Source organism: Oncorhynchus tshawytscha, linkage group LG13 (assembly GCF_018296145.1).
Source record: "Oncorhynchus tshawytscha isolate Ot180627B linkage group LG13, Otsh_v2.0, whole genome shotgun sequence".
Taxonomy (NCBI): domain Eukaryota; kingdom Metazoa; phylum Chordata; class Actinopteri; order Salmoniformes; family Salmonidae; genus Oncorhynchus; species Oncorhynchus tshawytscha.
Genome location: NC_056441.1, coordinates 47,242,647 through 47,266,199, shown reverse-complemented (window position 1 = coordinate 47,266,199; position 23,553 = coordinate 47,242,647). Strand labels below are relative to the sequence as shown.

Here is a 23,553-nt window from a genome sequence, read left to right as displayed (position 1 = left end):
ATAAAGGCTGCTTTCCCTAAACACACAGAGTGGCAGAAAATCCATTCAACCAAACAGGTAACTGATGAAAAATTGAGTGACTACATGGAAATAGTAGGTACAGTCTTCCTCCAACACTCATGCCTGACGCCTGACCAAGACTAATACAGCAGCCTATTGTGCCAGGTTGTGGTGACAGTACGGAGACAAGATTTGAAGACATCTGTAACGAATGGGAAGCAAAACCACTGCCTGATGTAAAGCCATACATCATGCATTCAGAAAGACAGTTGAATGAACATGAAACTAAAGGACGGAAAGACACTGAAGAAGGCACAGCTGATGTACTACTGGAAGAGGAAGAGAATGAAATTGTGGTAACTGTGGACACTGAAGAGGCAGAGGAAGAGGCCGAGGGGCCCCTGCTGGGGCTGACGGAACGACAGACTGGAGCTGTGGGAAGCATTTCTCAAGAGATTGTCCTGAAGGAGGAGAAAAACAAAACGATTGGCCTTCCCCATCTGTTGGTGTACAGATTGACAACCCATTTGTACATAGCCCATCTATTAATGTAGCCCAAACAACTACCTCTCCCCCTACTGTATTTATTTATTTAGCTCCTTTGCACCCCCATTATTTCTATCTCTACTTTGCACATTCTTCCACTGCAAATCTACCATTCCAATGTTTATGTGTTTACTTGCTATATTGTATTTACTTCACCACCATGGCCTTTTTTTTGCCTTTACCTCCCTTATCTCACCTAATTTGCTCACATTGTATATATACTAATTTTTCTACTCTATCATTGACTGTATGTTTGTTTTACTCCATGTGTAACTCTGTGTTGTTGTTCGTGTCGAACTGCTTTGCTTTATCTTGACCAGGTTGCAATTGTAAATGAGAACTTGTTCTCAACTTGCCTACCTGGTTAAATAAGGGTGAAATAAATACAATTTGGAAGAGTAGGTCAAGGGGGCTACCAAACATAGGATGAGGTGGAAACAGAAGACACTAATGAAGAAAACAATGAAGAAGCAGCAAAAGAAACCTGTCAAGTGTTAAAATTGACCACCATGTCAACCCAAAACCTCCTGATTGACATTTTAGGTAATAACCATAAAATTGAATGTTTGGTGGACACTGGGGCCACGGTTTCTGGGGCTATCCGTTTTCCCCTCAAAGAAAACAATGCGCACAGTTGGAGCGTCTGGAATTCCCTCTGAAGAATGTTTGACCTTTCCCTTAGGGGGAGTGGGGGAGTGGAAATGGAAACACCAATTCCTATATTCATCTGCCTGAATGTATAAGTAAGAGATTCAATGTGTAAAATCAATTTATCTGTTGCATGTACTGAAGAAAGATTGTCATTGGGATCGAGAGAAAATGGAATCTCCCTCCGCCTAATGAACTGTTACTATGCTTGGCATTTAAATGACCAACATGTTGAGGGACAGCTGAGAGAGCAATCCCTCTCTTCACCACTGCATGCTAATTGGGAAGTTTCTGAACATTGTACTGCTGCTGTTGCCTTATTTTGAAGAGACCCTGAATACCAACAGAGATGGTTAAACCAAAAAGAGAAAGTTGAGATAACCATGAATTTGATATACAGAGGAGAAGACTTTGTAGTAGCTGGAGTGTTGTTGACAGATACTAAGAGAAGTCTGTATGAAGTCCCTGGCTCTGTTCCCCAGTAGCTTATCAAAAGCTCCTGGAAATCAATGGAAAGATGTGGGTGTTAACGAAACTGCACCAGTTGTGGTCGTTCCAAAAAAGCACCCACAGACCTTACAAAGCTCAGTACCCTCTTAGCAAAGAACCTGAAAAGGGTATTACTCCAATTCACAGTGAGTTAGTTGAAAGAGGTCGCTTTGATTCCCTGTCTGAATTCACCCTGTAACACACCAATTTTACCTGTTGGGAAACCAGCTGGTGATTATCGTGTTGTGCAAAACCTTAGAATAGTAAACCATGCTGTACATGCTAGAGCACCCCTGGTGCCTAACACTGTTACCATTTTATCCCAGGTGTAACAGTTCTCTTTAGTTGAAGGAGAGGCGGACCAAAATGCGGCATGATGATGATTCATGTTTGTTTAATAAAGGAAAACTATACATGAATAAACTACAAAACAATGAAATGTGAGAACTCAAAACAGCCCTATCTGGTGCAAACACAAAGACAGGAACAATCACCCAACAACACACAGTGAAACCCAGGCTACCTAAATATGGTTCCTAATCAGAGACAATGACTAACACCTGCCTCTGATTGAGAACCATATCAGGCCAGACATAGAAATAGACAAACAAGACAACCAACATAGAATGCCCAGATCACACCCTGACCAACCAAAACATAGAAACATACAAAGCAAACTATGGTCAGGGTGTGACACCAGGTGACTCCAGGTAGTTGTTGTTTTTCACTGATTGATTTGGCAAATCATTTTTTCAGTATCCCTGTGGCTGAAGAGTCACAGGAGTGATTCTAGTTTGCGTTTTTTGCGTTGTCTTGGACGGTAGTGCCCCAGGATTATGTTGAATCACCATTTATCTTTGCCCAAGAAATGGCTCAGAAGCTAAGAGGGTTTTGTTGCCCCTGTTGTAAACATTTTGGTTCAATATGTTGAGGATTTGTTGGTTTGCTCACAGTCAGAGGAGAGATGTCACGAGGACACTTGAGCATTGTTGATTTTCTTAGCAGAAAATGGTCGTAAAGTTTCCCCAAGTAAAATGCAGTTATGCTGGGCCTTATTTAGGTCATGACATTACTTCTGAAGGTCGCACCATCTCCAAAGATCGATTAGAGACAATTCAAGTTTTGCCTAAACCTGTTACTAAGCAGCACATGATGTCTTTGTTGGGTGTGGCTAGTTACTGCCGTCCTTGGTTGAAAGACAATGCAGAGATGAATACAATCCTGTTATGTTTGAACTATGGGAGAAAGATGGAGGCGAGTGAAATTGTGGTCTGGACGGATGAGACTGAGACGGCATTGGTAAAATTGAAACACACTCTGATGTCCGCCCCTTGCCTGGGCCTGCCAGACCATACAAAACCTTTTCATCTGTTTGTTTCTGAGACGGGTGGGTTTATGTCAGCAGTTTTGACACATGATGGTGTGGGATATAGACCTTTTGGTTATTATTCTAGACGATTCAAGGGAAGGGTTTCCTGTTTGAGATCTGTAGCGACTGCTGTTCTGATATTGTGGCTATGTCTCCCCTAACCATCCATATGCCTCATGCTGTGCACGCAATTATTACACAGGCAAGAACGGCTCATTTGACACCTGCGAGACTGCTAGACTATCAGAACATTCTGTTGACAATGTCCCATGTTACTCTGAAACGATGCACAATTCTTAACCCTGCAAATCTTCTCCCCACTGCAGAGGACAGTGAAGACCATGATTGTGACTTAAAAGCAGTTTGCTTGGCTAAAGCCTCCACCACCCTCAGGTAAGACACCTTACCAGCCTGTCCAATTAGAAAGTAAATACAGAATGTCTTGTGAGGCTAAAAAAGGAAACAGAAATGACTTCTCTGTCACTACCCCCTCTTACTGAATGAACGAACCAGTCACTGGAGTTTTGCACCTGCAGAACTTAATGAAATATTATTGTTAAACATGATCTGTGGGAGTACCCCTGTATGATGAAGTGTCATTGCATTCAAAGCACTTGTGAATGCAACAAGAAAAATAACAAGATGTGCCTCGTCCCTTACCACATGTGGAATATTTTGTAACCCAATAAAACAAGTAAACGCTATTGCGCTAAATTATATAACTAAAAATTTGTTTTGAAAACCATCAAGTCAGATAGTGTGAAATCTTTGATAGCTGACCAGGGCCTGTACAGTGTTATATTTCCACTTGAAATGTTGAAGTGTTTTGAGTTTTAGTTCCAACAATTTTCTTGAGGAGTTGCAACCACTTTTATTTGTCTTACCTAGTTGAATTACCATAATTAAAATGCCACTAGGCTACACTCCAAAATCTAAGTTTGTCTGATGTTTTCAGACCTCAAAGGTGGTCTTCTGTTGAGATAAGTCGACGTCCCAGGTTGTTTAGTAGCTCCAGTCATCACATCCCACAATCCAAAATGAATGGATTAGATAAGCACCACATACTTTTTTATGCTCATCTTTCCATTCATTTCGGGTTGAGGGGAAATGGGCATATAGCTGGTACGTGGATTCATCTTGACATTAGACTACTTGAATTATTGAATCTGTTGTTTAATGCAGAATATCTCAAATAAAAATCTGACACCCATTTTTCATTAGATACTAAGTCCGAAAAATAACATTCACTTCATTCAGCTCAATTTTAAAGTGCAATGAAGTCAATGCGATGATTAGGCTCTATTAAGATGCAATTTAGCATTCATGAATTAAACATGGGAAACACTTGTACTCAATTGAATACAGAATAAGAAAAACTTACCTTGAGTCTCAGTGCTACTATGTAGACTTAAAACAGCTAGGTGAGGAAGGCTCTATGACAGTCTATTTGTGCTGCATTTGTAGAAGCTTGTTGCTGGGGAAGAGTCAAGTTGAATGAAGCCTTTGAAGGTTTTCTGTCAGAAGGCCAATGTAACCTGGCAGTTTTTATGGGCACCTGTTGCATATTCATGACCACGTAACCACAGCCCCCATAGAAGACAACTTTGAATGGTGTTTGAATCTTGTTTGGACACTATTGCACTGTTTGGCACTGATGGGAGTGGCTCTTTGAATGTGCTCATGTATGTCAATGATGTTTAATGTGCATCAATGCAACATGTTTGTGCTGTATTGTATTACACACAGAAAACATCCCTTTGCTTTCCCTGTAGATGTTGTCGTACAAATTTACTCTCCTATTTGTTAAATTCCCTTTTCAGTTTTAACTTAAGATTTGGTCTGTCTACTGATGTACTTTATAGTGTATGTAGATATTGCCACATTGTGGAATTAAGGGAAAGAAATAAGACATTTGCCATTTTCTGAAACTCAACTGATTTAGAATAATCTGGAACCTCATAGTTCTGATAAAATGTACTTACAAATTTGATTCGTTTTTGAATATTCAGTGCCTTAGAAAGATGCTAAATAGTGAAATACAATGACTTGATCAATCAATCAAAAATAGCTATACTTCAAGGAACATTTACACAGATACTGTAGGTGGAGATTTATACAATTGTTCTTCCTACGACAGAGAATACATATACCTCGGACTTACACCAATAACAGCATATAAATCTACAACAAATCTAAGTAGCTCTACACATTTCATAAAATAAATGTTGTATTAGGAATGATCATCATTAAAATCATAAAAATTGGCACATCACATGATTCTGAATACATCATCTGATCAAACAATGAAGCAACATCTAAATCTGAGTAAGTAAAAACCAATATTCAGGGCTAAAGAAACTGCTTGGTTTACTTTATACAGCTGTGGTCTTTCAATACATTTCGGGGGCAAAATTGAAAGGCTACGATATCGTCAATCCATAATACACATGGTACCTATTCTGGTCAATCAATCGTGACACACTGTTGAACGGTCCACCTTCATTGATAAAGCTTTGGACTGCCAAGGGAAGGACTGCCAATGCACGTAAAAACACGATGGAGTGGAACCAACCAAGTCTCTGCTTTTCAACAGCTGAGTGAAATCCTGGCCTTTAATTGGCCCACCACCTAACGAAATACAACCAATTAACAACGGAAAGAAAAACAAGACCCAACTCACTCAAAGTTTCAAAACAGCTTCCCTAACAGAGATGGCCAGGGACACGTCTCCAGTTGTCGTCTGAAGGACTGACAGCTTGTCTGGATTTCGGAAAAGAAGCGGTTCAGGAGGGTCACATTTGCTTGGACCTTTCAACAGCACATGGGCACATAAAAGCTATGGCCCCAAGTCTCCCATTGAGACATGCTAATAGCTGAGGCTCAGTGTCACTATAGTGGGGGGGGCCCGGCAAGCGGCCACACAAACAAACAAAAGCCCTGGTCAGTACATGAGATCTGATGCCCCGGTGTTCACGTCCGACTCTTTGGCCTCCTGGAAGGGGAACTGGATCCCGGCCACACGGATCAGCAGGATGTTAAGGCCATGGACGAGGAAGGTGAGGAAGATGAGCCAGAAGGAGTGGTCAAATTGCTCTGTGAGCGTCTTGTACACAAACGTGCTCTCGTTGAAGTTGGCGATGTGGTCGGACAGCCGGTGGAGCTTCACCTCGGAGGCAAACAGAATCATCACCAGGCAGCTGCAGAGGCCTGTTCAGACAGATGGGCAGACCCACAGACGGACAGACAGACAGGCAATATTACACTATTACAGTTGACAACACTGGGAGATCAAATAAGAAGTCAAAGGCAGCCTAATGATCAGTTACTGTAAACACGTTCCTATAAGGCAGAATACTACTTCCTGCCCACGCCACATTAAAAGGAAATATGTGAACGCTACAGTAGTTGCAATCCCAAACAGGTTACCAAAACAATTCAGCTTTGGTCATTCACTGCAGCGAGAGATTAATTATCATGTGACATGTTTTACATCATCGTAAATATAGGTTCACTGATCAGATGAATCCAAACTTGCATTCTAGTGTTTAAAAATGTTTGTTCAGTTTTGCCCCTGAAACCTGGTAAGCGGTTTTAATTTAATAGGCCCGCTAAGGTAGGGTCTCAGTTATAGATAACTGAGAAATAACTCCTTTAAATGGGAGGTCAAGTAGCCCACTGTCCTGATTAAATAAATGGTAGGTTACCGGATACTGGTTTTAAAGCTGAAAAAGGCAAAATTAAAGTGACGTACAGCCAACCACTCATGGCTTGGCTGTTGTGTTTGAACGTCTCTGATATGCATTTCTAACTAATGTTGAAGTGTTGAAGGGCACCTTTGTTGGACCCCAATCATGTTCTCTATAGCAGTGGTTCTCAATTTGTTTTGGTTACTTTACAACAAAGTACATTTTGTTCTGTCCAGAGTACCCCTTTCATGTGCATTTTACCAGTAAGCGTATGGTCTCATGAGTCTTCTCAAGTACCCTCTGTGGATAGGCCAAGTACCCCCAAGGGGTACGGAAATGTCAAAATGTACTAGAACCACTGCTCTATTGCCCCGTTCATACCTGGGGCTAACATGCATCCTGATCTTGCCCACATTCTGATTGGGCCCACATTTTCAGAAATGAGTCTACACACTGTATCCACATCGTGACCAGAATTCCTGATCCCTTCCTGTATGCAAATTATTTGACAGCTTTTCTTGGAAAAAAATATTTATTCATTTGTTTTAAGACGCAATGGTGCCACCTGTCAATGATTTGAGGGCGGGAGAATGATTATTTAAATTATTTCAATGTCCAGATCCGGCTACACATATCCGTGCCTGACTACATCCGGATGTGGTCAGGAAGATCTGATCACAATAAGATCACAATGCATCTTTTAATTGTCTACACCTGTCTGAAAATGTGGGCACAATCAGAATGTGGACAAGATCGGAACATAAGGAGACATGTTAGAACCAATAAACGTGGTTCCTGTGTAGCGTACTGCGAGCTATTTATATCTGAAGATGGAATGCACGTGTGTAAAAGAGCTGTTTGCCTAGATCTACCTGTGATGTGAGTTATGAAATTATGACTTTTTTGTGCTTACAGCAGACAAAGTTCCAGAGGTAGAGTCCCAGGGGTCCGTGCAGGGTCTCGTAGGGACTACCAAAGGCATTGTACATAAAGAAGCCTGTGGCCACAGAGGAGAAGAAGATGAGCACTACGCAGAAGAAGATCACAGTGACGTGAAGACTGGCTGGGATGACGTCCACCAAGTTCGGAAAAACTACAAGGAGAGGGACAATATAGAGAGGTGTGGGAATGTTCTACAATTATTAAATAGTATTTTTTCCCCCCCACAACTTTCACGTGATGAAACACATGCATGCGTCTCTGTATTCTATTAGTTTAACGTGCAAGGCAGATGGAACAAACAGTCAGAGAACAAATCGTTTTTTGTTCATCTAAAATGGCCTCACCATGATTAGCAAGCCTGCCGGTCAAGCGAAAAGATAATGTGTGTGTGCCAAATCTCATTAGTGAAAAATTGCTGATGATTCACTCCATTGTGCTTGTGTAAGATGTGTTACTGCATTTACTGCTATTTAGTGCTACTTGCTGAGTTATAAGAGATCCCCTCTTATGAATGACCAATTAACCTAGTTGAAGGCAGTTGGGTTTCCCCTGTAAGGCTAGCCTTCATCATTTTGATAACAGGTTTCTCTTCACTCCATTTACATTTCTCTTTCTTTGTTTGATTTGAGTTTGTTGTTAACACTAAATAACAATGTTCTTCTGACATTCCAAAACGTGTCAACTTCATATTCATCATATGTGAAAACGGCGGATTTCTATGAAGACCAGATTTCTGTATGTCATAACTTAAGCTTACCAGTAGTTTAGACATCACTTTTACATCATCTGTTGTAACCTTTATTGGGATTTTAACCAACTCTGAGTTGGCATAGGTTAGTAAAGTTATGTCAAAAATGTTTACTGATAATGCGCCATTTTCAAATGCATTGGTGTTGGAGTAGTGCTGTAGATGAATGTGAAGTTTTAAAAATATTCCTTTGAGGTATTTCTACCCCCTGCGAGGGTAGGCTATGTGCACATTTACACGTGGCCATGTCTCCGTGACCCACATTTGTGTACAGGCTTACTGTATGTGTAGCCTAGTCTAGTATCAGATGTGAATGTTCAATGCATTTTTACAGCAGCATTATGCATCTCCGCAGCCTGTAAAACCATTATCATAAAACAGGTTGTTTGAATCCAGGATTCTGATTTGTTGACAGCAAGGAGTTATAGCACCACAATCGCGTATTCTCCGGGTAATGCCTGTTAACAGTTCCATTAGATAGTCGACTAGGCTAACATTTGTGACCAGATTCAAGATCTAGTATTTTTCTCCTACTTGTCTCTAGTGGGTTAACAAGCTTCTCAGATGTTAAAGAAGCATAACTTTCCCATGTTTCACCCAACTGTAGTGTATGATATAGCATTTTGATGTCTGTACTTTTATAAATGTTTGGTTTGCAATAGTTGGGGTTTGTCTGAACCTTGCCATCTGCCTCTCCGACCTGTGGAACAATGTTTCAGTTTTTTTGCGATTTACACTGTGCCACGCATATAAATGTGAAGAGACTGACAGCTTCTCTGAGCCAGGTGAATTCATTTATCAGGATCATTATAAACGGATATATCTCAAGAAATGTCAATAGAAACAAAGGTAAAACAAACGAAAGTGCCCATAGTTTTCTGTCACTTCAGTTGCTTGATGTGATTGTGCATTGTGTGCTAGCTTTAGTTGGTTAGCTAGCAAAGGAGATGTAGCTAGCCTGCAAAGCTACATGCCAATAGGTCATGATATAGAAAATGTCACAGTAAAGTGCAGAGCGTTCGATTAGCCTGCTGCTGGGGGGAAAAGAGACCCCCCAGTTCCGCTAAAACCATTGACAACTGCGTTCCATTTAAAGGATTGTTAAACTGTTAAAGAAAAACTGCACCTAAAAACAATCTTTTAATATTTGTTTCATTAGTCCATTGTTGACATAGTCCCAATTTTCTTTGCTTGTCAGCAATCAAGTTTAACACGGCCGTGGTACTACCCCCCGAGGTGCCTTATTGCTAAGATACTGAACAAAAATTAACACAACATGCATCAATTTCAAAACTTTTATTGAGTTACAGTTCACATAAGGAAATCCGTCAATTGCAAAAAATGAATTAGGCCCTAATCTACGGATTTTACGATTGGGAATACAGATGCATCTATTGGTCACAAATACCTTAAAAAAAGGTTTGGGCCGTGGATCAGAAAAACAGTTAGTATCTGGTGTGACCACCATTTACCTCATGCAGCGCGACACACCTCCTTCACATAGAGTTGATCAGGCTGTTGATTGTGCCCGGTGGAATGTTGTCCCATTCTTCTTCAATGGCTGTGCAAAGTTGCTGGATATTGGCGGGAACATGCTGTCGTACACGTCGATCCAGAGCATCCCAAACAGGATCAATGGGTGACTTGTCTGATGAGCATGCAGGTCATAGAATAACAGACATTTTCAGCTTCCAGGAATTGTGTACAGATCCTTGAGACATGGGGCTGTGCATTATCATGCTGAAACTGTGATGGCGGCGGATGAATGGCACGACAATGGGCCTCAGGATCTCGTCACGGTATCTCTGTGCATTCAAACTGCCATTGATTAATTGTAAATGTTTTCATTGTCTGTAGTTTATGCCTTCCCATACCATAATCCCAACACCACGGGGCACTCTGTTCATAACATTTTGACATCAGCAAACCGCTCACCCACATGACGTCATACACAGTCTGTGGTTGTGAGGCCGGTAGGACGTACTGTCAAACTCTTTGAAATGACATTGGAGGTGGCTTACGGTAGAGAAATGAACATTCAATTCTCTGTCAACAGTTCTGCTGGACATTCCTGCAGTCAGCATGCCAATTGCATGCCCTCCCTCAAAATTTCTGGGATCTTTTATTTCAGCTCATGACTGATGGGACCAACACTTTACATGTTGCGTTTATATTTTAGGTCAGTGTATAAACTGGTTACCAAGGTAATTAGAGCAATACAAATACATGTTTTGTCTTACCCGTGGTACACAGTCTGATATACAACGGCTGTCAGCCAATCAGCATTCATGGCTCGTACCACACAGTTTATAATGAGTCTTCTGGGGCAACAAGTAATGACAGAAGAGTATCTAATTATAGACAAGTTGACAAACAAATAACCTACCAAAATGTCAGAAATAAACAGAAACATATCTAAACTAGGCTTTAAAACAATCCTGAACCCCCAGTCAAAACTCTGTTCCGCCATCTCTGCCTCGGGCCCAGAGTTGCATTTTTAAATTAAGACATATATTAACATTGCTTCTCGCGTAATGTGTTCATCATTGTGACTTAACAGTTTATTGCAACTTATGCAATGCGGTTGCAATACGTGTGATTAAAATTGGTGCTGCGACTTTAGCTAAGGTTCATAGATTTGATGTTAATATTACCAGAAATTTTATAGAATATTTTTTCAATTTATTTTCAGATTCAGGAAGTACAAGGCAGGACAGCAGACACCAGATACTGCACAGCCAAGTGTGGCAGCATTTGCACAGAAAATTCATCATCCCAATTCTTGTGCTCTTTCTTCAGAGTTACCACTCACAGTAAAAACCCAAATAGAAATGAGCTGGAGTCCTTCCTCCTAGACTGCAGGCGGTACACTGGGCGGCATAGCAGAGAAAATAGCTAGCTATAGCTTTGATGAAATCACAGATGAATCGCATCACAAACAAAGTATCCTATTATCACAGATAACACATGAAATATGAAATGTGCATTCAAAGTAAAGCTGCCACAGCAGGAGGAGCACAGTAAAGACGGGAACCTGGACGATGAACACCTATGGGAGGATGTATCATGGGATGAGGTGAACATCAACCTCCGGAGATCCAGACGGTGACTCTCCTGTTTTGCTCACTTCCTACTGCTAGTGATACATGATGGGATGAAAGAAGTCAAGGTAATTTCATTAGCCATTACCAAGACATCAAGGTTCGATCAGCTGTCTGTCCTGTCTCCTGTCCTGAATAGAACTACAGCTCTCACTCTGCTTCCACTCGCTCTGGAAGATACTTATTTGAAGATAGGTTAGCCAGCCGTCTCGATGGTTCTCAGTGGTGATGAGAGTAGTAGTATATGTTGTTTTGAAGAATAGTAGAATGGTCCCACTTAAATTCGCTTTTCTAGATACTTTTCTTAGGACAGCTAATCAGCCGTACCAGTGATTGTCCGGGAGGTGATTTTATTCTCTACCTCGTGCTGAGATTTCAGAGTTCAAACCACTTTGGATGTGAGCCACAGCTAAAATGTCTCTCTGGTCTGATATGTACATTTTTAACCCCTGATTCTATACAGTTATTCAATAGGGTCGGTTTGTGAGGCTCTGACTTCACTCAAGGGGGCGGTGACTACTCACTTGTTATCGAAACAATTTCCTCTTATAGTTTCTAAGATCACATCCTTCTCTTAAGAAAAACACGAATCATTTTTCATACACAACATAGAGAATGGAGACTTCGTACCTGTAGTGTATATACACTTTTCAAGTGACAGTATTTCCTTTAACATTTTTAATATATCACAAAATAACAACCGAAAGGACATACATTTCTTTAGATCGTCTGAACATTCCCCACATTCTGTTAGAAATATTGTTCCAGTATTCACTTTAGAACATGTTAGAGTTTCAGCGGGAAAACCTGTGAACAAAGGCACATTCCTGTGTGAATTTTGAGAGGGAAATAGCTGAAAGTTCCAATCCATGATTTACAACAGTCAACTCCCCACCAACTCCCCTCTCTGCGGGGGAGAGGGGTTCTGGCCGAAGTCAAATGATATTTAATAAAACAAAAGTTATTGTGAACTCTACAATGTTACCACTCCGAGAATGAGAACGGTAAAAATAGACCTAATTAAGACATGCATACATTAACCTAAATTAATGCAACCAAATTTACTACTGGTGACATACTGTATGTAATGGGGAATTGGTACAAAAATAAAAAATCTATAAACTATTAACACAATAAAACTATGAATGTGCAAGAATTTGGCGGGAGGCAGCTCAGTGCATTCTGGAGGACTGAGCACATTCTGGAGAGACACCAATATCTTCAACATACACCCCTCCCCTTCTTCTTGCAACATTTCAAATTGTACTCAAGACATATTATCTTCACACGTATTTTAAATGCATTGCTTTTTCACTAACAGCCGCAAATTGCGGGCTTCCCAACTAGTCATATAGGCCTTGCTTGGGATTTGAAACAATCCACAGCTTTGAAAGAAACTAAATGGTCCTCGGTCTTGCTTGTCTTATATTACTTTACTCATTTCTGTATAGACAGGAGTAATTATAACATTTTGACAAATTTATTTCCATTTACTTTAGGCTGCAGTGGCTACTGAATCTTGTCCTATGCTTCGGTTACTACCCAGTGTGCAAACTCTGGCTGAAAATGTATTTATGACATCTTATTCTGGTCGCTAACTGGTTTAAAAGGGAAGATTTTTTTAAACATATTTTTCCTGACCAGAATATGACATTTTTCTGACCACCATTACACCAGTTGGTCATAACTGTGACTTCTATCTGACCAGCTGGTCATGATTCTGACCACTATATTATGTAGCCTACTGGTCATTGTTAAGACCTCATCATAACATGGTACTAGTTAAAGAATTTTGTAGGCTGTGATTGTAAATAAGAATTTGATCTTAACTGACTTGTCTAATTAAATTTAAAAAAAATAATGGACTACCTGACTACAGTTTATTACCTACACTCTTAGAATAAAGGGTCCCAAAAGGAGTCTTCGGCTGTCCCCATAGGAAAGGCCTTTTTGGTTCAACGTATAACCATTTTGGTTTCCATGTAGAATCTTCTGTGGAACAGGTCCTACATAGAACCCAAAAGAGTTCTACCTGAAACAAAAACAGTTCTACTTGAAACCAAAAAGGGTTCTTCAAAGGGTTCTCCTATGGAAACTGCCCGAATAACCCTTTTAAGTTCCAGATAGCGCCCTTAGAAAAAAAAAAAAGTGTGGTAAAACGTATTGCAGAGGATAAAGTTGGATATTGAAAACATTTCTCGTTACATTTCTGATTGTTTCCATAGTCACCAATTAAAGTTAATCTGTAACATATTCTTACATTTAAAATAGATCATGCAATGTAAAAAACTAAACGACATACATCTGCATACAGAAATCGTTTCATAATTCAACCACAGACATTACATGCAAAAAAAAAGACTGGGACAGACTATACAAAGGCCCATTGTTTTATTTGATTAATAATTCATTAGTGGTGTGATGGGGTAGATCCTCATCAAGTACCTCTGAGCACAGAAAGAGATCTGGAGTGTGGTGACCCTCTTGAAGAGTCGTTTGATGGGTCAGATCTGCAGTGAAGAGAATCAGCGTATTACCAACTTGAGATTTTAAAAGCAAACTAAAAAAGGACATTAATTGAAGAATATTTGTGGACTCAGCTAGCTAAAATTATTTACATGGTACTAGTTGAATCATTTTGTGGCAGTAAAAAAGAGAAACTAAATGCAACAAATTAAGTAAAAGAGGCAATATTATCTTGTTCAAAAGTTGTGTCTGTCTTATCACTCCTGCAACAAACATTGTTAGAAATGGGTGTAATCCGCAAATCGCTTCCTCTTCTCGGCAACTGCACACGTGTGTGAGTTTGAGTGAGTGACAGGGAGAATGAGCAAGAGAGAAAGGGGAGAAACTGTACATGACTCACCAACTTTACATGAATCAGGATCAAGGGTTTCGCACCTGAAATAAAAAAGGCCAGTTAAAAATAGGATTTTTTTTGTTGCTTTACCAACTTATATTAGAAGCCGTGCTATTTCAATTGGATCTAATTACACTACACTCTTAGTCATTTTTTCTCCAAAAGGGTTCTTCGGCTGTCCCCATGTAAAAGCCTCTGTGGAAAGGGTTCTACATGGAACCCAAAATACTTTTACCTGGAACCAAAGGGTTCTATCTGAAACCAGAAAGGGTTTTCATATGGGGACAGACGATTAACCTTTTTAGGTTCTAGGTAAGATCAGGCAATAATGGGCAGCTGAATAGCATGTCTCTTGGGGAATCCAGTCTCAATGAAAAAAAGATAATGACCATCAGCATAGCTAGTACAAATCTAGCTCTTACAAAGCTGGTTAGTAGGAATCAATACACACGGAATGTTAGAGTATCAAACCGAAAAATAAAATAAAAATACTTTTGCACACAACTTACTGTCATGGATTTATGGAAGAGTGGTTCTGCTCTCTTCCTTCCCTGGCGATGTGGCAGAATAGGTCACTGGTAACTGAGTGTGTGGCCAAGCACCCCTGTAGAGGCCATGCATCAGGTCATTGACATGTTTCAGGAACTGTAAATACAGATGAATCATGGTTAACACAAAGTTAGACTTAGACTAGCAAGTACATTGACTATGTTGCCCCTCAGCAATCTGGCAGTTAGGCAGAGAGAGACTGTGTTTTGCTGTCTATTTACATTTCTTACTCAGCATTACACTTACTCAGCATTACATTTCTATACTCATTCCCTTTGTTCCTTCCTCCATCCAAGCTAGAAGATTCCTGCAAAAAATGAGAATCAAAAATTGAAAAAGGCAGTTGAGAGGTATAATTTTAGAATGAGTGTTGAGGAAGAGCAGGGATAGGCAAAATGTATTGTATTGTCCAATAGAAAATACAAGGAAATCTGATGAATCAAGAAAATCTTCACATTCATATTGGGGGTACACGCTTCAAGAATTAGGATAGTTTACTGTCTCACACACATGCATGCACACAATGTTTCCTATATGTACCAATCTTTTCTGTAAATGATTGTGATTATAATCATTGTCAAATCTCACACAGAACACCGAATACACACACATAGCTAGCAGGACAATGTTGACATGACAATGTTTTCAAGTTATTGTGATCATCATCTCACACACAGAACACACGCATACACACATTTGCTATCATTAACTAAACCGATATCAAAATGTTGACTAGCTAGAACCAACACCTACAAAAGGTAAACATTTTAACTTACCATGTCCATGGAGGATTAGCCAGAGAGCTAATGTTAAATAGCTAGAAAATGTTTCCTTGAAATTCTTCTCCCCAAAAAACTGCCGCTTTACTTACAAAAGTAAAACAAGAATGCAGGAGAACAGGGACTACCATTTAGCAGTCAAATGTAAAAAATGGTGTAAATTTACAGAAACTGTCTATGTTTTCCAGCTATGTCTGTTCCAACTGCCATATGGAATTTTGACCAATGAGCTGGAGCAGGCTGCCTGCATGCAGATTGATTGCTGCTCATGAAGCACAGATTCCAATCTAAGTTTTAGCTGGAAAGGATATGCCTACCTCCTAAATTTAATCCCAGCCCCCGTCCCTGCAGGAGGCCGTCATTGTAAATAGGAATTTGTTCTTAATTAACTGACTTGCCTAGTTAAATAAAAGGTTCAATTATAAAAAAATGTAGCCAATGAAATTAAATACAATTACCAGACACATTATGTTAATTGCTTGAAAGCTTTAAGGAAAAATATAACAGTCATTTTCAGGGTGCAATTCAGGTGCAATAATTCAACTAATTATTGATGGAAATAAATGCAATAAAAATAGGGTTTGTAAATCCTGATGGATTGTAAACTCAGCAAAAAAAGAAATGGCCCTTTTTCAGGACCCTGTCTTTCAAAGATAATTCATAAAAATCCAAATAACTTCACAGATCTTCATTGCAAAGGGTTTAAACACTGTTTCCCATGCTTGTTCAATGAACCATAAACAATTAATGAACATGCACCTGTGGAACGGTCGTTAAAACACTAACAGACGGCAGGAAATTAAGGTCACAGTTACAAACACTTAGGACACTAAAGAGGCCTTTCCACTGACTCTGAAAAAAAAGCAAAAGAAAGATGCCCAGGGTCCCTGCTCATCTGCGTGAACGTGCCTTAGGCATTCTGCAAGGAGGCATGAGGACTGCAGATGTGGCCAGGGAAATAAATTGCAATGTCTGTACTGCGAGAAGCCTCAGACAGCGCTACAGGGAGACAGGACAGACAGCTGATCGTCCTCGCAGTGGCAGACCACGTGTAGACACACCTGCACAGGATCGGTACATCCGAACATCACACCTGCGGTACAGGTACAGGATGGTTACAACTGCCCGAGTTACACCAGGAACGCACAATCCCTCCATCAGTGCTCAGACTGTCTGCAATAGGCTGAGAGGGACTGGACTGAGGGCACGTAGGCCTGTTGTAAGGCAGATCCTCACCAGACATCACCGGCAACAACATCACCTATGGGCACAAACCCACCGTTGCTGGACCAGACAGGACTGGCAAAAAGTGGTCTTCGCTGGCGAGTCGCTGTTTGGTCTCACCAGGGATGGTGAGTTTATCGTCGAAGGAATGAGCACCGAGGCCTGTACTCTGGAGCGGGATCGATTTGGAGGTGGAGGGTCCGTCATGGTCTGGGGCGGTGTGTCACAGCATCATCGGACTGAGCTTGTTGTCATTGCAGGCAATCTCAATGCTGTGCGTTACAGGGAAGATATCCTCCTCCCTCATGTGGTACCCTTCCTGCAGGCTTACCCTGACATGACCCTCCAGCATGACAATGTCACCAGCCATACTGCTCGTTCTGTGTGTGATTTCCTGCAAGACAGGAATGTCAGTGTTCTGCCATGGCCAGCGAAGAGCCCGGATCTCAATCCCATTGAGCACGTCTAGGACCTGTTGGATCGGAGGGTGAGGGCTAGGGCCATTCCCCTCAGAAATGTCCGGGAACCTGCAGGTGCCTTGGTGGAAGAGTGGGGTAACATCTCACAGCAAGAACTGGCAAATCTGGTGCAGTCCATGAGGAGGAGATGCACTGCAGTACTTAATGCAGCTGGTGGCCACAACAGATACTGACTGTTACTTTTGATTTTGACCCCCTCTTTGTTCAGGGACACATTATTCCATTTCTGTTTGTCACATGTCTGTGGAACTTGTTCAGTTTATGTCTCAGTTGTTGAATCTTGTTATGATCATACAAATATTTACACATGTTAAGTTTGCTGTAAATTAATGCAGTTGACAGTGAGAGGACTTTTTTGCTGAGTTTAGTAGGATAGCGGTGGATGCATCACTGCCTGGTATGTCAACTGCTCGGACTCTGACCGCAAGGCACTACAGAGGGTAGTGCGTACGGCCCAATAAATCACTGGGGCCAAGCTTCCTGCCATCCAGGACCTCTATACCAGGTGGTGTCAGAGGAAGGCCCTAAAAATTGTCATAGCCTCCAGCCACCCTAGTTATAGACTGTTATCTCTGCTACCACACGGCAAGCAGTACCAGAGTGCCAAAGCTAGGTCCAAAAGGCTTCTTAACAGCTTTTACCCCCAAGCCATAAGACTCCTGAACCGCTAATCAAATGGCTACCAGGACTATTTGCATTTTACCCCCCTTTCTCTTTTAAGCTGCTGCTACTCTCTGTTTATTAACCATGCATTGTCACTTTAATAACTCTACCTACATGTACATACTACCTCAATTACCTCAACTGGTGCCCGCGCACATTGTTACTTTTATTTTTTTACTTAGCAGGTATTTTTCTTAAAACTGCATTGTTAAGGGCTTGTAAGTAAGGTCTGTAAGGTCTACACCTGTTGTATTCGCCACATGTGACAAATACAATTTGATTTGAAATAAAAGACTATGGTGGAAAATTGCAAGATGATGTTATAATGCTGTTATTGCATCCAATGGTTCTTGTATGCAACATAATAAGGGCTTGTTAGAACAGTCATCTGTGTGTGTTCTACTAGGAATGGGCCTCTGGGAGATAACACTGACAGGAGATTCATGGTGTCTTTTGGGTGATAAAACCTAAAGAGACCGCATTCCAGAGCATGAGTTAATGTTTCTGTTCTATATGGTACCAGGTAGAGATGACCCCAGGGCCAGACCCTGGTCTGTACAATGAAAGATAACTGTTGACACAGCAGATACTGTCTGCTGTGAATTATAAGTATCTTTCATACAAATCTTAACCTTGTGACCTATTCTATATATCTGTTGTTGGTCATGTAGGTTGAAAGGGGTGTATCTGGGCTATAAAAAAGACCTTTGTACTTTTGTCTTGGGCTCTCAACGAATCATCTGAGCGTGAATCATCGACCAGCCATCATTATAGTAGAGCACTCAATCGATTCACTTTATGTGTGTGTTGTATTGACTTGCTCCCTTATTAATAAGTGATTCAAGATTTAGTTTAAGTATAACTCTGACTTGTGTGATAGGTTTGTCTCCCCTCAATTGATAAAGAAATTAACCACCATAAGACATAGGTGGCCTACATGTTATTTGTTAAATTCTGAAATCAAATTTAGTTAGTCATAATAGAACGTCAAAACAGCATTCAGTGGAACAGAAGAAAATGTGCAGCACAATAAAACAGTGCAATTAGTTAACACAAACAAACAATTACCATTAGAAGCCACACAGCAAGCCACCGGATAATCTTCATTTAAAAGACATAATGTAATTGTACTGCAGTTTCACTGCATTTTAACAACAGTGCATTTTTGTAAGGATATCCTGTATTATTGTGCATGTTAATCTTACATGCTGGTAGCGTAGAACAATTGTTATGGAAGTGAATGTGCACTTTTCAATTCAGTGGACTGAAACTATAAAAAACACTGCATGTGAAAGCAAACACATTTATAGTGTTAAACTTCAAAATATGAAATATCCTTATTCATGTCACCGAAAGGGTGTTTTGGTGTGCACGCATCCGACATAACGCAATGCCACAGATATCTCAGGTTTTATCTTACATGCTGGTAGCCTAGAACAAATGTTATGGAAGTGAATGTGCACTTTTCAATTGGGTGGACTGCAACTACGAAAAACATAGCCTGTAGTAAAAGCAAAAGCATTTATAACATCGGAGATTCTCTAAATTAGGATTCATAAATTGGAGCTTTTAATGACCTAGCAAATTTGATGACTTGGAGGTGAAATATATCACATTTCTCTGTTTAAAAAAAAGAAGGTATTTCATCACATGATTAAAACCTCAAATGGCCCTATTCCTGAAAAAGTCAATCGGACCGGATAAACTGAAGTAGGCTCAGCCGAGTACCTCGGGAAGAGCTCGGTCCGCATGAAGCCCCCTGAGCCCCAGTCCCATAGTACTCAAATGGAATGGGTCTGAGTCAAGTGTGTTGACTGCACAGGAGGCTATTGAGAGTAGAAGGGCTCATTATAATGGCCAGAACAGAGCAAATGGAATGGCATCAAACACCTGGAAACCATGTACTTGATACCATTCCACTAATTCTGCTCCAATCATTAACACGAACCCATTTCCCCCAATTAAGGTGCCACTAACCTCCTGTGGTTGACTGGTTACAGTATGCCACGTGACCCTAACCCCTTTGGTGAGTTCTGCCAGCTATTGTTTGCCAAATGTGCTAAACTGAATCATGAAAACCCTGCTGAAAAAAAGAACATTACTCAAATTGATATAATTGTAATGGTTCTAGCGTCTTATATACAATGGGTGCATGGCCCACAAAGACTATGCACATGTTTATATAGATTGGTTTCTATTAATTGAGTAGCATTTAGATATGTTTTTTGGTTGAACTCCACACCAGTTATCAACCAAAATAAGACGTATTTTGCATGATGTCAAAAAGACATCGTATAGAAAACGTATTAATCTGGTCATATAATGTCCAGACCGGGTTTCAATTATCACGTCGTATGCCCAATGGGTAATTACATTATGTGTATTGTATTGTATTGTTAGCCTGCAAATACTTTATTATAAAATGTGAGTTTTTTTCCAACACCCAATAATTAGGCTATATTTTGTGCCAATGCTACCAAGATAATTTATGCTGAACATTCCATTTAATTTAGTAAAGTGGATCCTTACGTCACAGGGATAGGACTTAAAACAGGGTGTAGGCTATAGTAATTTGAATTATTAATGTAGTGAGTGACTACTCGTCTCATTGTTTACTTTTCATAATAGCAGTAATCTTTAAATACACCGCAGTAATCTTTAAATACACCGGTTTTCACAAACTTTTCATACAATTCACAGGGTCTTCTACTCACATGAAAATCTGAAGGGTCTTCCACCAAGTCCACATTGCTTCACTCTCTGTCCGTGAAAAAGACCATAGTTAACCCTACCGACAAATTTATCCAGCTCTTGTCCTGTGGCATTTACAAGTTGCGCCCCGGTTGTACACAACACAGTCCCCTGGACCCAAAACTGCGTCCCCATCGCGGCGGCAATAATGAGGACGCAACCGAAACTCAACACTCCGGCAACAGAGAATATAATTTTCTTTTGACAATTTGGCATGGTGAGTGTGAAAAAATCATTAGTCTGACCAGTCCATGGTGTTCAATTCATCTCCAGTTGGTAGCCAACTCCCAAATAATCCAAAACCAAGTTGCTAATGATCTGTGTTAGGATATTATGACAAGTGTCATTGAAATAGCTAAATGTGTATACCGTAGTGATGCTGTTCTAAAATGGCCGTTGCATATTCAATTACATTGATCGTCTTTCCCCCTTGCTCATTATCTCCAAGTAACCAAGGTTTTACATTTGGTAGAGTGCTTCTCGCTATCGTCGAGAAGTTTTTAGCACAATGACTTCTCAAAACCCGCCCACAAGGCCTGAATTTGCCCACACATTTCTTTTTCGCAGCAAAATGAGTTTCCACATTTTTCCATAACTTCAGAGGGAATGAAGGATTTATATCGACTTAATCTGTAGATGTATATCCCTGTTTGTACAAGATTCGTTTTACTGGGGGAGGTCGGGTAATGTAAATATGTCCACGAGCACAAAACACATCTGTAATTTTAATCCCGTCCGATTCTGCCTTGTCAGTAATTGTTACATGTTTACAACAATTCAACCCAGAGGCGCAACTTTGGTTTTAGAAGTTGAGGAGACATAATGAATACATATACTCAGTCGATATTTATTAAGTCTATATATATTATTTTTCCACATTTTTTTAACGTGACAGCTTTATTCTAAAATGTATTAAATAAAAATCCTCATCAGTCTACACACAATACCCCATAATGACAAAGTGATGACAGGTATAGACATTTTTATAAATATATACAAAAAATACCTTATTTACATATTCAGCCCCTTTGCTTTGAAACTCAATTGAGCTCCTGTTTCCATTGATCATCCTTGAGATGTTTCTACTACTTGATTGAAGTCCACCTGTGGTAAATTCAATTACACACTGCCAAGAGTGTGCAAAGCTGTCATCAAGGCAAAGGGTGGCTACTTTGAAGAATCTCAAATATAAAATATATTTTGATTTATCACTTTTTGGGTTACTACATGATTCATAGTTTGTTGTCTTCTCTATTCTACAATATAGTAAAAAAAATAAAGAAAAACACTGGAACGAGTATGTGTGTCCAGACTTTTGATTGCTACTGTAAATATTTTATCCAGTCAGATAAACACTTCAAACAGCATACCCGACCGCTCGGAGGCCTCCGCATGGTCCTAAAGCACACCCTTGACTATTTTTGTATCACATTCGAATGATAAAACTGAGGGGGCCAAAATGCAATTTCAGAATGTGGGGGGGGAGACATGTCCCCCCGTCCCCAATGAAAGTTGCACCCTTGCCTAAAATAACTTACTGTTGGCAAATCCAAAGTCCTCTGATAATACTAGTCCTGTGCAAATCAACATCCCTGTGTTTTGTGAGAAATGTCTCAGTTTGACAGGTATTGCTCGTGGTGAAATAAAATCTACAGTGAAATAAAACAATAATAACTAACCGAAACAGCAGAAGACAAGGCATATTGACATTAGAGAGAGGCATGTGTCGCCGAGGGATCATAGAGTCCAATGAGAAGCAATAGGGGAGTCAGGGAGCCGTTCGGTATTCGCTACTATGCTAGGTGAGCGGGAAGCACGGCGTTCAGAATACTAAAAGTCGGAAAAGTCTGAAACCACATCGGATGATTACGTCGGCAGACCAGTCGTGATAGATCGGCTGGGCTCCGTGTCGGCAATAAAGGGTCCAGGCCAATTGGCAAAATAAGTATTGTAGCCCACGAATTAGTTAGCAGGTATACCTCTTCGACAAGCCGGGAGATGGGCCTAGCTAGAGGCTAGCTGGTGCTTTGCTTCAGGACAGAGGCGTTAGCCAGGAGTAGCAACTGGGTTGCAGCTAGCTAGCTGCGATCTGGTGTAATGGCCCAGAGTTTGCGCCAGAAATCCAGTGATGTGGTGGAGAAAAGCAGTCCGATATGCTCTGGGTTGATATCGCTCTGTGTAGACTGGTAGTTATTGATCGAGCTGAAGCTGGCTGGTGTCCGAGCTAAAGGTGAAGACCGCTAGCCGTGGCTAACAGTGGCTAGTTAGCTGGCTAGTTGCTGATGGAGGTTCCAGTTATAACGTATAAAAATAGCAGGAAAGTATAGTTAGATCGTAGGTGGAAAGTGAGAGAAAATATATACGAAAAAAACGACTATTTACATGGGACAAGACAAACACACGTCTGACTGCTACGCCATCTTGGATTAGTCAGTAGACTTGATTCACGATGATGACTGCTAGCTAAGATTGTGAAAGTAAGATGTTGACATGATCAGTCCAATCAAAGCTACTGTACAAATAACGTGATTTGACATCTTTTCTGTGACCAATGACCTTGAGCCTTCTTGGAAGGGTACTTGTAATATAACTCTGGTAGGACCCAAATGGCAGACATTTTGGATGTCTACCCTTTTTTATTATTATATTTTTTTTTATTAACAACAAATTAATACATAATGCACACGAGGGAACACAAGCATACATAGATTACAAACAA

General features: G+C 40.5%; 1 protein-coding gene and 1 long non-coding RNA gene across 2 annotated transcripts; both read right to left on the bottom strand.

Moving 5' to 3' along the window:
• Positions 1 to 2,326: 2,326 nt before the first annotated feature.
• On the bottom strand, positions 2,327 to 21,762 carry clrn1 (clarin 1). The gene is made up of 3 exons (XM_024442028.2): positions 20,798 to 21,762; positions 7,652 to 7,831; positions 2,327 to 6,259 (listed from the first exon to the last, which is right to left on the bottom strand). The coding sequence occupies exons 1-3, from the start codon at positions 21,048 to 21,050 to the stop codon at positions 5,994 to 5,996; spliced, it is 699 nt and encodes a 232-aa protein (XP_024297796.1). The 5' UTR covers positions 21,051 to 21,762; the 3' UTR covers positions 2,327 to 5,993.
• On the bottom strand, positions 13,906 to 16,390 carry LOC112265034. The gene is made up of 4 exons (XR_002955717.2): positions 15,185 to 16,390; positions 14,899 to 15,034; positions 14,396 to 14,430; positions 13,906 to 14,039 (listed from the first exon to the last, which is right to left on the bottom strand). It is a non-coding gene; the product is annotated as an uncharacterized LOC112265034 (long non-coding RNA).
• Positions 21,763 to 23,553: the final 1,791 nt, after the last annotated feature.